Below are 16,129 nucleotides of genomic sequence, written 5' to 3'. Positions count from 1 at the left end.
GTGTCATAGATTGAAAGATTGAATCCAATAGATGAAACTGTTTGAATCCAAAAAAAAAGTATGATCAGTGAATGCTCCCTTTGTCAACATCTGCTCACATGATTTTCCAGCAATGCGTCTTTCATGCTTATAAGTGTTGGTGACAACAGCCTTGAGTGGAGCACAACAAGGGGACGTGTTGGAATGCACTTTTCAGTAATATTTTCAATAAGCCGTCTCGGAGCACTTCTATTTATAGGTTGCTTTTTGTGTCTTTAATTCAAACCCCCCCCCACCCCCCCCCCCCCCTCCCCCGCCTCCCCTGCCCCCCCTTTGCCCCAAATATGTTATACTAATTACAGTAGCCACGAGGCCACCCTGGTCTTCTATAGACTGCATGCGCTTGTGTCTGCATCTGCCTCTGGAGAGAGATGCGCCTCTTTAGAACCGAATTTAGCACGCTTCATTCTGTGTTTCCATGCCAACCTCACTAGGTCAACCAATGAGACGCAGCAAGTGTCGAGAGGAGGAGTTAAAAAACGTGAGTGCCTTAATGAGCACACAGTACACATGCTAATAAGACCAGAAATTGCTTTACGCCCCATTTGAATGGAAAGAATGAGTCATAACTCCATGAAGCATGATAACAAAGATTAAACATACTGCTGACACTAATCTACATCAATTTACATCAAACTAATTTCGCAATGACCTGAGGTAAAAAAAACAACGCTGACCAAAGACACACACACACTACTCACCTATGGATATAAAAGTTAAACGAGTATTTAATGTATTGAAATGTTTTGACAAAAGGCTGCGCAACACTGCAACTAGTTTTACATTTCCAAAGCATCTGAGACCTTTTTCAGAAGAAGAGGTAGCTGCATGGAACATTGCCACATATTATTAAACAAATCGGCTCTAATCACGGCTAATACAAGGTACAGGAAATTGTAAAATGTTTAAAATAGGCTATAATTAGGCTTCTGATTACCATGACAATACATTCAAACAGTGTAAAAATAAAGATATGCTACTTAATGTACAAAGTAAAACCTCTTTCATGACTCAAAAACACCAAATCACTAATATGATCCATACTCAAGATTATTTATTCATATTGAAACATGACAAAAGTCATTATTTAAAAAAAAAGTAGCATGGATTTTGAGGTTGCTATTATCTATATATATAATGCTTTAAACATATATGTAAATGCAGTAATTGGTTTGGTTTTAAAGCCGAGATGTTAACATGACCTCCATTCACTTAGAAGCATCCAAGAGACGCAACAACTCATCTGTAACATCTGCAGTCTGTGAACAGCTGCTCACTTGACCTTTCATCATCACATACAGTCAGACTAAGACACAGATCAAACATATGGATTTTTACAAAACATCCAAAACGGGCTCTAAAGGGATTTCTGTGTTGCTTCCATTAGGCAGATATTATTTTGATATTGATTTGTTGATATCTGTGATTTATTGTTTATTTGATATATAAGCATAACATGGGTCATTGATTGACCTACTACCAGCACATTACGTCATTTCACTGCAATAACTTTGCACTGAGGACCTCTGCTGGTGAATAAACAACACGCTGAGGAGTGACATGAGGGCGATGCAGTACGGACTGCGTCACTGCTGCACAGCAGGGCCTCATCCAATCCGGCCTGCGGCATGACACACAGTACCATTAGGAATTAGGCCGATTGATAACATTTATAGAATAGAATATATCCAAGTAACTAACAATTCAGAAGAAGACCGAAAAATGACCGCCATTATCTCTGCACATGATTAAAGTTTGCATATGTGAAGAAAAGCCTAAATTAGGACTTACTTGAATTAAAGTTCCACAAATATATATTTGTGGTTTGAAGTAATATAAATGGTGTACATGTATTCCTGCTTTAAAAAAGGCAGACAGGACCAACAAATGCCTGTAGTCCGGCAGCATGAAATTGCTTGAGTTAAAATTGTAAAATAATACGTAAAATAATGTCAACATAGAAATAATAGAAGACATATGGGAAAGTATTGGGAATGTTTGCAAACACAAATAAAAATGGGATGTTCTTGCCTCCCGAAAAGAAGCTCTGTGACCCAAAGATGCAGTCGGACGTCCAATGAGAAGTAGAGAGGAGGGACGAAGTGGGACATGTCATCTGGAACCCTTTTTATCACTTGTTTCATAAATGATCACATTGTAAAGTGTGCCTTTGAGCATCAGTCGTAGACTAAAAATACTACTAGTCTGAGCAGAAGTTCATTTTTTGGTGACCTGATGATGTCAGCGCGAGGGTGTGGACCCTGATCGGTTGGGATCCGGTCACACCATGAAATGCATGTGTCCTTCGGCGCCCGTTACCATGACGTCCATCCAGATACGCATGGCCTCAGAGGACGGAGCCACCATGTAGTACACCCGATCGTGGGTCTTCACGCTGAAGGTCAGCGAGGGGTTGGGGCTCTTGGGTTGTTTAGATGATTCATGTGCGTGAGGGAGAGAGAAAGAGCAGAGGATGAACAGATTACAACACCACTCAATAAAAATGAGGCTTCACCGGGACGCAACACATGCGCATGAACTCACTCACTTTGTGTGCATTCTTCAAATGGTCGTAGTAAACCTCCTCTATAGCTTGGAAGTAGATGACTCCTTTCACCTTGGTTTCATGTTTGTCTGCAGCGGAGAACATGAACCAGAACCAAAAACAAGTTTGATCAAAGCTCCGTCCCGGCTTCCAAAGTATCCCTGCATAGCTCAAAAGTGACATCACGTTTTTTCTCACATCCTGAACTGCACATTTTTCCACAGAGAACAAAGAGAAGCAGTTGCTCACCTGCATAGTAAGTCAGCGTCCTGCGATTCTGGTCGAAGACGAACCAGCGCTTCTTCCAGGTCTTGATCTTGCCTCCCATTTTGACCAGGAAGCCTCGACAGGTTTTATCAGTGATGGCCAGATGGAAGCAGGCGTCGGGGCTGTGTCCGGCCGCCTCTATGTGGCCGTGAAGGTCGAAGTCATCTTTCCTTACGGGGAGGTAGCGAGTCAACAGCCGTGACTACGGAGGAAGTAATTCAACAACAGATTGAGCAAAAAGAAGAAAAGAAGAAACCCCCTCCCACAGTATTCGTCACTGATTCTGAACACCTGAGATCTTTGTTTCTCCCTGAGCTTCACTTCTCTCTCCACCAGTTTCTGTCTCCTGCTTGTCTCCTCCTGCAGTCGTTTCTCCAGTTCCTCGCGTCTTTGCCGCTCCTCCTCCAGAGCGTGCCGGCGCATCTCCATCTCACGCTCCTGCGAGAGCCACGTAGCGTAAATAACATCCGTCATCAAACAGCCGCAGGCATATACACAGGAAGTTTAGGTTGGCTTGGGCCCATTACCCGATGCTCGAGGAGTCTCTGCCTCTCGGCGTGGGCCTCTCGGAGTAAACGTTCCATCTCCTCGATCTTTGCCACATTGGACGTACTGGCGCTGAGGGGAAAAAGGTTGTCAAACACGAGAAGAAGCAGATATGCCCGATAAGGGGAAACAACAAAAAAAACATCCAGGTGAAGTACGAACAATTCAACATGTCTCCCGATCGTCTTCTGCGGCCTCCACGCTCCAACTCCCTTTCTAAATAGTCAACTTTTCTCCCTCTGCCTCACACGCATGCGCTCCACAGGGCTTTCTCTCTGACCTGGAGATGTTGTCCGGCGAGCAGGCGGAGTAGCTGGTCTCCAGGCTGTCGGAGCTGTCCACGCTGACGGTGTCGGAGGCCTGGCTGTGGTCCGGGTAGGTGAAGGAGTCCAAGAACCCGCCGGGCTCGGAGATCATCCGGCTGAAGAAGTCGCTTCTTCTCTGTCGGTCTTCACTCAGGTGTGCGTGGCCGTTGCCTGCGACGGACGCACGTATGACCGTACAAGAAGTGGAGATACGGTCAGATCTACGGTGGACAGCCTCATGGGATGATGACTTAAACAAAACCGGGTCAATTTACGCTGATGCAAGTCGAATGGCGCCCCCCCCACCCCCCCCTCCCCTCAAGCTCCACAATTAAGTACAGTAGTTGTGTCTTTCACGTCTGGCTGTGACACAGATTAATGCATCAGTTCAATTTCTCGCCCTACATGTAAAACGCCCGAGGTTTGAAGCAAGCGCCGCGCGGCACAGAGTTGACGCAGACAGAACGCGACAGCCGGGGGGGGGCCGTGTGACTCACTCTTGGTCGGGCGGCGGAGGCTCGGGTCCCGGGGGGAGAAGCTGAAGCCTTGTGGGATGACGCTGCCACAGCTGGAGCTTTGGGAGAGAGGCATGTGGGCCTGCGGAGGAAACATCAGCACACACACAGGCCGTTCAGGATCAGACTCCACAGGCCTCACGTGGCTGCAAAATGCAGCAGCTGGATGAGCGTTGCGCGCCAAACTTGGAGCAGAGAATTCCTGTTTGGGTAGATCATTCTCCAGAGACGGAGACTCCTCCTGGATTCAAGTAATGAGGGCCGTGAAATCCCCCTTCCTGCAGTCCAGGATCACAACGAGCAGCATTTGTCCTATTTATCTGAATCGAATTCATGAGATGTCTTAAACATCAAATGACCTCAAGCCAATTGGTTGCATACGTTGGCACTTGTTTTTGAGTGTGACTGAAGTGTGTGTTTCATGACGCCTTACAGCCCACTGGTGTTAGTGGGTCGGTTGTGAGTCGTTTTCATTCAATCGGATAGTGCAGGTGGGCTGATATGCAGTCACACCTGGAAGAGATCGGTGCACCTTTCTAGTTCTCGCTGTAAGATTTTACCTTATTTCACAGTCTGCTTTAAATGAGATAAATATTAATCAGGAAACCAGTTTCATCCAACTTCCTCCAATAGCTGCTCAGATTATGTTTGACATGAGGTAAAGATGACCTTGGGAGGAAGCGTGCGTCCCAGGGATCTGCCATAAGAGGTGAGGAGCTGCTGGCTCCTCTTATAAGGAAGGCTGTCACTCGGGTGACAAGAGTTTTCTTTGTTGCTTCGTCTCCTTTCCTTCAGAGAGTGCTGCAGTGATGACAGAAATCCAACGAATCCCAAAGGATAAGAGAGGATATAAATAACAGGACATCTGATCAGAGACATTGAAACGTTGGTCCTTCACTGTGGGACGGAGGAGCACTCTGCTGGTGGAAGTATAAAGCGCCATCTTAGCTGTGACTCTCACTCACCTCTTTCATGGCTACAGGGTGGTGAGTGAAGGACTGCCCCTCAGACAACTCTGCATACTTTCCTTCCAGAGACGCCAGCTTCTCTCTTTCCTGCAGGCATTTGTTAAATGTCCAGTAAATAAAATAAATTACATATTTAAACATTTCAATTATGTTTTTTTTTTTACCTTCTGCAGCATGACGAGCAAATTGTTTTTCTCTCTCTGGAAGTTCTCTCTTTCTTGTTGAGTCTGGGAAGCAATCTGTGAGGACTGCTTCTTCAGCGCCATGATTCTTTCCTGTGAAAAAAATACAGCACAATATCAACACATAATATCCTACAGCTTCAAAAAATAAGTAATGCAGAAACGGCACATATTATATTATGAAGCAGAAGCAGAAAGAACAAGAGCAAATTCTAATTTTGGAAAAGTATATATTTTTTTTCTTTCTACATCTACATCTTCTTTAACTTAAAATACTCAGCCTTTTTCTGCCCCCTATTCTTCCCATAATTGAAAAATGTATTAATTATTTCGGCATCACAACGCAAATAGTCTTTCATGCTTACCATTGCTGGTATGGCTGTTTCTTGTAATTAGTTCATGCTTTGTGCTGCATATCTCACAATTTTGCAGCTTTATTTTCATGCACAACCTGTAGTAAGATTAACGACAACAAACCACAATGTAATAATTGGAAAAAAGCCAATATTTGAAATGATCACCACAAAGATTTTTTTAACAGATTTGAAATTTGCAAAATAAAAACAGGGATCATTCTGTGTGCCTGTTAGAGCAAGACTGGAGATGTTTTCTGTCATCATCATGTTCCTAATACTGTGATGTTAGACCTTTAAGAGTGATGCGGTGGCAGCATTAGCTCGGGCGTTAAACATGCAACACACACGCTACATGCACGCTCACAGAAGCGCTGTCTCCGTACCTTGCGTGTGACTGCAATGCGCTGACCCTCGGCGATCTCTCGCAGCAGCTCTTGGCATTGACTCTCTTTTTCTTCGTCTTGATTCATTTCTCTCTCCAGCTTCTGAAACTCCAAATCCTCCAAACTTTTAGTCTGCTCCTCAGTGTCCTGAGAAACAATACCCCACTGCATTAAATAACAGTTAAATAAAAGGAATGAGAACACACTGTTTCAATGCAGCACAATGAATTAACCATAACTTTAAATAAATTGTGCATGTCTTTTGGAAAATAGAACCAGTTCTGGTGTTTTTATAATTTAAATGTTTAAATGCCAAAAAAACACTTTCAGTTATTTTAAGTGTTAAAGTCTTGTGTCCTCCCGAGGATTCAGGTGGTTTAGTCCTCCATCAAATTGAGCCAACAGTTCTTTTTACACATGTTAACTATTTGGGGCCCTCCCCAGATGTGGGAGTAAGAGGAAACCAGAGAAAAAAGTTGTGAATGTGAGAAAGAAAGTAAAGAGGTTTTTCCAGGATTACAAAGGGCAAGGCCGAGACGGATAATAAGATGCAAAAATAAAAAAATGTGAATGAAATTAAAAAATGACCTCATGGGTTTGGATTCAAAGGACAAGTAACTGGACCCTTGTCAGAGGAAGCTGTGGTTGAACTGAACTGCATCGGTTCACGTACTGTTTCTGCCATCATGTTGTATATTTTTACCTGAGTTTTCTCAGGGGGGCTCGTCTTCTGGATACTGTGTATCTTTTTATTGAGTTGGTCCAGAAGCTCCTTTTCCCTCTGCAGCTGGGTCATCTCCGACTCCTGTTCGCCCTCCAGCAGAGCACACTCCACCTGCATCTGCAGGAAACGGCAGCACAGAGAAAAACAATAGACTGGTGCACATTATCTCAAACCAGATGAGAAGTGACACTAGCAAGCTGCGTACTGTGTACTCTACCTCTCGGACAGACTCCTCCATCTGGTTGTCCAGGTCTTTGATCTTCTGCTCCAACTCCTCTATGTTGTTCACAACTTGAATCCTCTCTTCTTCTATATGCGTTACTTCCTGTTTCAGCTGCACGCTCTCCAGAACCTGCAGTGACATCAGGAATGCATTGAAATGCTTGGCTCATGTGTTGTGAAAAATCTCCATAATAAGTTTCTTATGTTTGAAGGACCTGTTTCTTATAATCTCGGGAAACTTTACTTTCTTTTCAAACAGTACAACATGTTTTTTTAAATAATTCTCCAAACCTTTATTTTGAATCAGACGGCAGCTGCTGTTTAAACTCATCCAAAGCTGGATCGCTGACAACAAGGGCAGGAATCTTTTCTACTCTGTGTAATGGAAATCTCTATCAGTGCACTACACTTCCAGTCACACCAAAGTACTCCCACGTATGTCATCTTCTACCAACATCACAAATCCATTCAATCATCCATTCAAAGTCATAGGTGGGTACATTGAAGAGGTCGCGATTCCTTTCTTTTAGGATGGTTTGTTTTTGTGGTCACGCGGCCTCGTGTGGCGAGTGTCTGCACTCCTCGGAGGAATGCACATGGTGAAAGAAAGGAGTCTGTAAACCTCTGTCACAATTGACACAATGCAGAAGTGAAGGTCTCAACATGAAAGTCTAATTAACGCAAACTCAAGCTGTGTTTGAAAGTTGTGTCTTTCACCAAACAAAATATAGATGGAAGACCTGTGTTGATGTTTTCACTACGTTCTTATCTTTAAATACATTTAGCCTAAGCATAAAAGTTCAAAACATCTGGAAAAACGCATGCCTTTACCATGCATGCACGCACACACCCATGGACACACTAATTCTCCTCGGGATAAAGTCATTTCCTGTTCCCTCAAGTTGAGTGCAGAAACAAAACAAGGACTTCATCATTAAAACCAGACCAAACCATTAGGTTCTTACAGCTCTACAGTGGAAGAAAGCTGCACTTTTACAGAGTCAGTAAGTCAGCAGCACCAGGACTCAGCAGAAAACACAGAAACATGCTGTATATTATTATAATAACTTATATAATTTGTATGTATTACATTTAGTGTGTTGTGATAGCTCGTGCTAACTTGTATTTTCTTCTTAGATTACAAGAGCAGTTATTGCGCAGTTATTGACAGTAAAACACAATCAAAGTGGACTCACTGTGGTAATCCACTCACTCTCCTACAACCCTGAGTAGTACTTGTTTGACAGGAGATCTTGTGCAATTGTGATTCTCCTGTTTGTGTTAGAAAATAAACAGGAAATGTACCAACTGCACGTTGTTAACTGTAAAACCTACGAGTACTAGGGAGGTTGTGTTGGAAAATATCCTAGAAGATGCACAATAAACCATATACAGTATACCAGCAGTATGCTTCAGCCTGCACATTAACCTCATCACATAATGATTTAATTTCATTTGTATTTGACCAAGTTAACCTATTCAACACCGCTGGATGTATTTTAAAGTAGGACAAAAAAATATTTCTAGACACAAAGTTGTCTCTCTCTCTTGCTCTCTCTTTACACACACACACACACACACACACACACACACACACACACAGACGCAGATAAACACAATTGGTTTATATGGAAACTTTGTAATCTGGTCCAGATTTTTAAATTGTGTTCAGAGATAAACAAGCTATCGGCCGGCTGACGCACCGCATTCCGTCGGAGGGGGTTTGTCCCATTAGTCTCAGCTGAAATTTGGCCTCTCTAAACTCACTAACACTTATTCCATTGCAGAACCGCACTTAGAAGGCGAAAAAAAAGATGGGAGGAACACAAACAACAAGGAAAAATGTGAACACCCATGGGACAGATGTTTCTGTCTTTACTAAAAACCCAGCCCAGGTCGTCTCGCCTAGGAATCTTTACCTAATGTTTAAAATTGGATTCTTAAAGTAGACATTTTAACTTCATCATCGTTGCAGTAGGAACCCTTAGAGTTTTAAAGTGAGCCAAAAACCGGCACCCCTACCCAAAGCAGAGAAGATGTCATTCATTCTATTTTCACATGGATTTTGAAAATGCCTGGTCAGTGATATCATTTAATTTCTACTTCCTCATACATCATCAATCTCCTCCTCCTCCTGGGTAGCCCTGGGTAACCTTACTTTGGCTCTGTGGTGGCTGGACGGTGAGGCGGCACTGCTGTTGAGGCTGATGGCGGGCGAGTGGCACCTGGCCTCTCTGTAGGCGCCCTGCTGACGCTGGCTGACCTGCTGCTCCTCAGCGAGTTGGAAGTCTCGGGCTTTGGCCGCGAAGCAGCTCTCCGGAGCGCCGCGGCCGGGAGAGTCGGAGAACACCGACTCGTCGTCTGACAAGTGCAGCTTCTCCAGCTCCTTGTTGATCTTCTGCAGGTCACAGACGGCGGAGCCCGCCGCCGGCTCTTTCTCCACGTGGCCAAACTCGGTGCACAGGCTCAAGATGGTCTCCAGACGGTGGCACTCCTGTAGACGGTGTGATCCATGCTCAGTCATCCCGCGTTTCAGTCGTCGCTACCCACTCCCAAAAGTAGAAAAAAAATTGAATTAAAAAAAACTCACCAATCTCTGCACTTTCTGCTCCCTGAGTCGTTCGTCTCTCTGGTGCTGGTGATAGTCTCTCAGCTCCTCTTTGCCATTCAAAGAGCTGATGCTGCTCACCCGTTGCCCTGGACCCAGTCCGCCCTTCCCAAAAGACAACCGCCTCTGCTCGAAGCCCCCATCGAAGCCCGTCCCGTCCGCCTCCGCACCCAGAGAGCTCAGGGAGGCCAGGCTGGCCCTCCTGGCAGTGCCTGGCATGCCGGCTGGTACCGTCACATCTGGCGGCTGCTCCAGGGAGGAGAGACTGCGTCGCTGCCCCGCCGAGCCTCTGTGGGGGCCCGCCGAGTGCCGCGACAGCAGCGACAGCGCCGGGGGCTCTGCGGCGTTGTGGAGCCGCGGCAGAGAGCGACTGTGCGTCCCCAGGCTGCTGAGGGAGCCCGTCGAGTACTTCCTCTGCCGGGAGTCCCCCGCGGCCTTGCACTGCGAGTAAGGCCTGCGGCTCATGCGAGGGCTGGACGGCACGCTGGCCGCTCCGGTTTTGACCCTGGGAGAGCGAGCGAGGGTCTGCCCACATGAGGGGAACAGGGAGCCCCCGTCTGCCGCGATGGAGAGGAGCAGACTGTCCTGCGACAGGTGGCGAGAGTGGGAGTGACGAGGCAGGCCGCCGGGGCTCAGCTGGCGTTCCCCTTGGCGAGGGGAGGGAGGCACGCTGCTGCTGGCCGCGTAGGACGGAGTCCTGGCGGCCGGCGGCGGCCGCTCAGCGTGGCCGGCGACGGAGAGAGGCCTGCTGGACTGCGACCCGGCAGGCGAAGGCACGCCGAGGTACTTGCGGCTGCCCTCGGCCGCCCTCAAACTGGCTTCCAGGGCACTCTTCCTGCGCTGCAGCGTCTCCATCAGGTCCTGTAGCTCCGCCTTGGAGCGAGAGCCCCTCAGCAGGGACCCACCGGCCGAGCCACCGCTGCTGTGCTCGACCTTCACGCAATCTGTGGAGAAGAGAGAGTTGACAGAGCATGAAACCCTTTCCCTTTATGGACTGTGTCAGAGTGTGGTTTAACGCAGCCCATTGAATAAGCACCAGCTCGGCTATCACTCAGATGCTGAGTAAGGGGGGGGGGGGGAGAGAATATACGCTCATACAGTTCTGAGCCCAACACAAACACGGCCTCAATCTGTGGTTCGGGCTTCTTCTAAAAATGGAAGAATGCTTGTGGACCAAGACAAGCAAAAATGCATCTTAGTCTCGAATCCAAAAAAATCAGAGCAAGCCGTGTGTGAACGGTGCCCTGAGTCATCAAGGCTGGCTGGATGCTGCATCATTAGTTGTTTTTTTTATGTTGAAGAGTGTTGACCTGCTGTACTCCTTTGTCTTAATTTTCTTCACAGAGCACTAGTTCCTTAAACTCATATTTAAACAGAAATAAGTGTGCACGTCATGCAACCCTGCAGGATCCCAAACTGTAGTATCACTGCGGGATTCACGTCTGAATAACCAGATGGAAGTGATTCATTTATATATCGAGACAAGCGAAAACCCATCTGGCAGGTTGTCTCACCTGAGCTGTAGCCCGGTGTGGCCACAGCTCTCCTCTGAGGAAGCATGCCGTTCATCACGCTGACCTCCGTTGATTCACTCGGAGGACGCAGGAGTCCACGGGGCGCCACATGCTTTGTTCCCCAAAAAAAACAAGAAAAAAGGAGATGATCAAAATTAAAGGAACGAGGAAAACTTTGTGAGGGAAATAGCAACTTCTTCTTGCGCATTGTCAAAAAGAAGTTGTACCTTGAAATACAGATGTGCTGAAGCAGTTCAACTTTGTCTCCTTGGAGCGGTTCTCCTGCAACATCATACAGAGCATCTTTTAATGATCTAGAAACAAAATACAGTCAAGGAACATCACAGGAAGTTGAATCCATTCCTTGTGGTCGCTCAGCGTAGCCTCTAACAAGTACAACAATACTTCAATTCAAGCAGATGTTTAAGATGTGCATATTTAAAACGGGAAGAAAAAAAAAAACTTTCCTCCAGACTAAGTAGGAAAACCGATCCGGCGGAATTCTTTTCACGTCTGGCTCTGTGTTCCCAATAAAAACCAGCGCTCTGCACCTTCGTCTACGTTTAAGGCTGAAGCGCATGACCAGTCCTCCAATCGGTCAGCAGCCAAATATTTACAAAATACCAAATACTACCATTACATATTAGATAGTGATCTTTTTGGGTGACTTTCAATGATAGTGTGTTTTTTACACCTTGTATTAATCCAATCATTATAATTATGATCACTAGATTTGAGGGTGATGAAAACATCAATATATCAGCCTGGTGAAGATATTGAGCAGCTGAGATAAACAAGGTTGAAATAGATCAATCAAACCCCAACTATGATATGCATCTTTAGGTCGCCACACTGCAGCTCATATCTCAGGAAAGTCTGATTTGGAGGATAATACTGGTTCCAACAGAGGGGTTTTAAAAGTCAGATGCAGTTTCCAGGACACACACACACACACACACTCACACAGAAGAGAAAGACAGAGACGGCTGATCCAAGGTTTTCTGCTCCTGCTGTCTGGAGAGAGGGCCTACAGGAAGTAGGGTGTCATTTTACACAGTCACACAATCAATCAGCATGAGTTCATTCTCCAGACCGCCTGGAAAAAAAGGAAGGGAAAAAGAAAAAGCCCAGACACACGTCAGGAGCGAGAGATTTTAACCGCTCCTCTTCGATTGCGACCACTTCGTAAAAACAGAGTTGCAAAAAGATCAGATGTTTCTTCATGTCATGTGTGGTAACACAGGCCAGATAAATACTTTCTCAAGAAAAAGGCTCAAACAGTTGTAGCATTTCAAGTCTCCCAGACGACAATTAATTACTTTCATTAAAAAAAAAAGAGTTTGCTATAAAATCATTTGGGCCGGCAACTATGGAGTGTTTTGGGTTTTGAGCAATGATCAGGTTATTTTTTAAAGTAATAATAATAATAATGATGTCTATATTACTTAAATTAAATAGGGATTAAGAAGTTTTTTTATTTACACAAAAAGAGAAATCAGACAATTAGACATTAGAAATTTTTGTTTTAAATCAAATTATCAATTAATCCACTTTAATTCACTTTTGCTCTAAACAGCACTGTTTTTACATTAAATCGGCTGAACATCAAACATCCAACAAACAAAAAGACACATAATTGTCGATCTACTCGACAGTTTGAAACGATAAGCACCACTGTCTGTTATCCACTTTTCTTCTGCTAAACTAAGTCATTTCCCACCAACGTTAAACTAATAAACATCAGGGCTGAAACACATTTTTACTTTTGAACAAAAAGAGACAACCTTAAAAAATCAATTCCATTCCCTTGACTTTTTTCACATTAACTTTAACGGGTTAGCTCTATTTACATTGACATGAGTAACAAAAAACACAACTCAGTCCATGTGAGTCATTTATATTTTCACAGCACAGTGTGCAGGCAGCAGGACTTGCAGGCTGCTCGAAAACTACACATAACGGAGCGTCACTGCTTCTTATTGATTAGAACATTTCGGAGCAGACGGGCTGCGTTAAAAGAAAAGCGACTGACCTTTCATTTCTGTCCAATTCACAAAGTTGAGCCCCGAAATCTTTTTCTATTTGCGTGTCCTTTTGCAGCTGAAACCTTCTCTCTCTCCGTTTGAGGTATCTGAGTACCGTCTCCACATGACAAAGGATCAGACAGCAGACCCTCTCCCCTCCCACCACAACTTTTAGATCAAACTCTAGAGAGAGAGAGAGAGAGAGAGAGAGAGATTCAGGCCCTGCTGCTGCTGCCTCTCTCTGGTTAGAAATAGAATTGCTTCTGTGTTAAAAGGCGAGAGGGAAGAAGTGAAGGCTGCATTATCAGCCAGCTTTAATAGTAATTAGTATGTTTAACCCCTTCCAGTGCAGATTGTTTTTCTCTTTCTGCACATCTCGGACCTCCCTGTCAACTATCAGCTGCAACATTGTGGTATTAAATCAAACTCCAGCATGACACCGTAGGTTTCAGTGGGTTACTGCTAATCTGGAATTGTCGCGTGAACGTTTCGAATCTTCTTCAAACCTTTAATGGAGTGAACGGTGTCCAGCCAGTTGGTTCTCACGGAAACTAGAGTCTTCAGCTTTCACACAGAGGAGTCTTCTCACAATGTGTGTTCTTGTACAGAAGAAAAGCAAAAGCAAGGCGATAGTGCTCCAAGTAAAAAGAAAAGAGTTCGTTTGTTGTTTCAGCGGTATGTGTAGGCAGGAGGAGGCCCCATTGCTGTGTTTGAAACAAAGCCAACTTCACTCCCCCTCCTCACTGAGCAGGCAGAGACATTACCCACAAAGACACACGGGCCAAAACCAATACTCTGGTCCTGATCGATCCGATACATGCATGTTGCAATGCAACGTAGAGAATGAGGTAATAGGTCTACAGACTCGGATGAATGAAAAGTGACTTTGGAAATCCCCGCAGAATCCCACTGAAAATCTTGAACCATCACAGGGAAAATAAAAAAAAAACTCCAATTACATCACTGGGAGGGGGCTGCGGCGTGCGGCCTTGACGAGATGATTACTTCCAGACACGGTGCCGGGGTCTTTGTCATAAAATCACTCAAAGAATTTCAGTAAAATAAGGAGACACATGAATCCCAGGAGGATCTCATTTGAAAACTGGTACACTTTAAGTCTGTTGTATTGTCATGAAATAAGCAGTATATTCTAAGGCTACTACCCCTCTATCATCTGCACACTGTTGCATGAGTTTGCTGCAATGAAACCATGTGCAGACTGAATCTGGGGATTTGGAGTGAGGGCAGCGGAAAAAGGAGGGAGGAGGGAGAAAAAGAGCGGTGTCCGATTGTGCGAGTGGATGTGCGATCCGATCTGGTAATTGTTGGAAGGTCTGAGTCACAACGTCTCGCTCCATCACGAGAGATTTACTTTTACCGCATCAACTCATCCTGCACTTTGTTTTGTCTGATCCAAACCTGTGTTTCTCACCGGCCTTTTCGGGCACAAAAAGTGAATCATCAATTCATCTCAAACTACCATCCGCCGTACACAGTTCCCGTGCCCACTAATGACAAAATGAGCCGGTCCCCAAAGCCTGTTTGTGGAGTAACAATTTTTATGTTTGTATCCACAGTTTATTTTCACGAAGAAAATGAACAGGATGTAGGCCTTTTAGCAAAACCTAACCCACGTCTGCTGGCTTTATCTCAATTGCAAAATTCAATTTAATTAGAAAATTGGCGTGTTAAGTAAACTTGAAACCTCAAAACAGGATGTTTGAGTGTTTGAGTCAACTGCTATTCAAAAGATAACAGCTGAAGTTATTGGGAGGAAACGACATATTTGTCCGTTTGTCCTGTTTTATTATGAGCCCTATGTTAAATGATTTAGATGTCAGATAGAAAGATGGGCAATACGTTCATTTTATTTTGAAGGAAGAAAAACAAGCTTAAATGTAAGAGTTGTGCACTGTTTCACTGATTCTTCATACACAGAATCACTTTGTTAGAGGTAGTTTATGCACCATTGCCAACCACTGCGCTCATTTATGGCCGGGTGATTTTATTCTCTTGATGTTCCTGATATTTGCTCAACGTTCCCAAACCCCTCCCCCTCTCGACCACTGGACGGCAGCGCGGGCTTCCCTTCTCCAGGTGGTCCTGCTGGAGGTCCTTCTTCTTCCATCCCACCATCTGGTGGCGAAGCCTCGCTGGATTGGTCCTCTGCGCTTGGCGCGTTGTCAGCCTCTTCCTGCGGGGCGACACACTGCAGCCGCAGTCCGTTGCATTCCACTCCGCGTTGTCCAATTACGGAGGAAGGGGTCGTGTTGGGTTGTTTGTGAAGAACGACTTCAACCAAACCCGCTCCATTGAGTCTGTGCGAGGCACTTCTGGTCTCTGCCGCTGTGTTAGCAAGAGAAAATCAATTTCAAATCAATCAAATTTTCTCCCAGTTTGCAGCTGTTGCAAGACGCTTTCACAGCATCACCTCTGCAAGGATCTGTTCTGGACATTTTAGAGTTAGTTGTATCAGAAACCAAGCTGCCCTGCTTCCAAATGCATTTGGACTTACTTAACATTTTTTCGACCATTAGAAATTTTAATAATCCCAGAGAAGCTTCAGCAGTGGTGACGTTTTGTGCGAATGCTTTTTCCATTTTATGACGATTAGATTTATTTCATGCTTTTGAACCATAAATGATGTGTCCGCTACAATTGGTCATGCATTTACCTTTCATCCCCTTTTAAACACAAAGGCTTAAATACATTAAGGTGTGAATATTTGACACACCTCTCTGCCTTGCGCACCGTGGGAGAGCTACAGTGATGGTAAACAGGAAAAAAGCTGCAGAAGCAGCGGTGCTCCACCATGACCTCTGACCCCTCTGCTCGTCCACACCTGCAAAGCAAACATGTTTCTAGTATCCGTCAGGATTTGGAGTCGGCACCACAAAACCCTCTGGTACTCACTTATTGATGCAACAGTGA

At 45.0% G+C, this 16,129-nt stretch overlaps 1 protein-coding gene across 5 annotated transcripts; it reads right to left on the bottom strand.

Annotated features, from left to right (window-relative positions):
* Positions 1-745: 745 nt before the first annotated feature.
* Positions 746-13,374, bottom strand: phldb2a (pleckstrin homology-like domain, family B, member 2a). Of its 5 annotated transcripts, none has more exons than XM_037468282.2 (18): positions 13,207-13,374; positions 11,402-11,456; positions 11,175-11,286; positions 9,643-10,604; positions 9,211-9,546; positions 7,048-7,182; positions 6,810-6,947; positions 6,107-6,253; positions 5,350-5,460; positions 5,183-5,272; positions 4,887-5,018; positions 4,200-4,299; positions 3,678-3,873; positions 3,379-3,469; positions 3,143-3,289; positions 2,834-3,053; positions 2,588-2,673; positions 746-2,460 (listed from the first exon to the last, which is right to left on the bottom strand). In XM_037468282.2, the coding sequence occupies exons 3-18, from the start codon at positions 11,227-11,229 to the stop codon at positions 2,320-2,322; spliced, it is 3,087 nt and encodes a 1,028-aa protein (XP_037324179.2). In that variant the 5' UTR covers positions 11,230-11,286; positions 11,402-11,456; positions 13,207-13,374; the 3' UTR covers positions 746-2,319. The 5 variants fall into 5 exon arrangements, with proteins under 5 accessions (XP_037324179.2, XP_037324180.2, XP_037324181.2 ...); XM_037468283.2 differs by having other exon boundaries at positions 6,107-6,208; XM_037468284.2 differs by lacking the exon at positions 4,887-5,018.
* Positions 13,375-16,129: the final 2,755 nt, after the last annotated feature.

Source organism: Pungitius pungitius, chromosome 16 (genome assembly GCF_949316345.1).
Source record: "Pungitius pungitius chromosome 16, fPunPun2.1, whole genome shotgun sequence".
Taxonomy (NCBI): domain Eukaryota; kingdom Metazoa; phylum Chordata; class Actinopteri; order Perciformes; family Gasterosteidae; genus Pungitius; species Pungitius pungitius.
The sequence above is the reverse complement of the archived record's forward strand: the minus strand, read 5'-3'. Positions and strand labels throughout refer to the sequence as shown.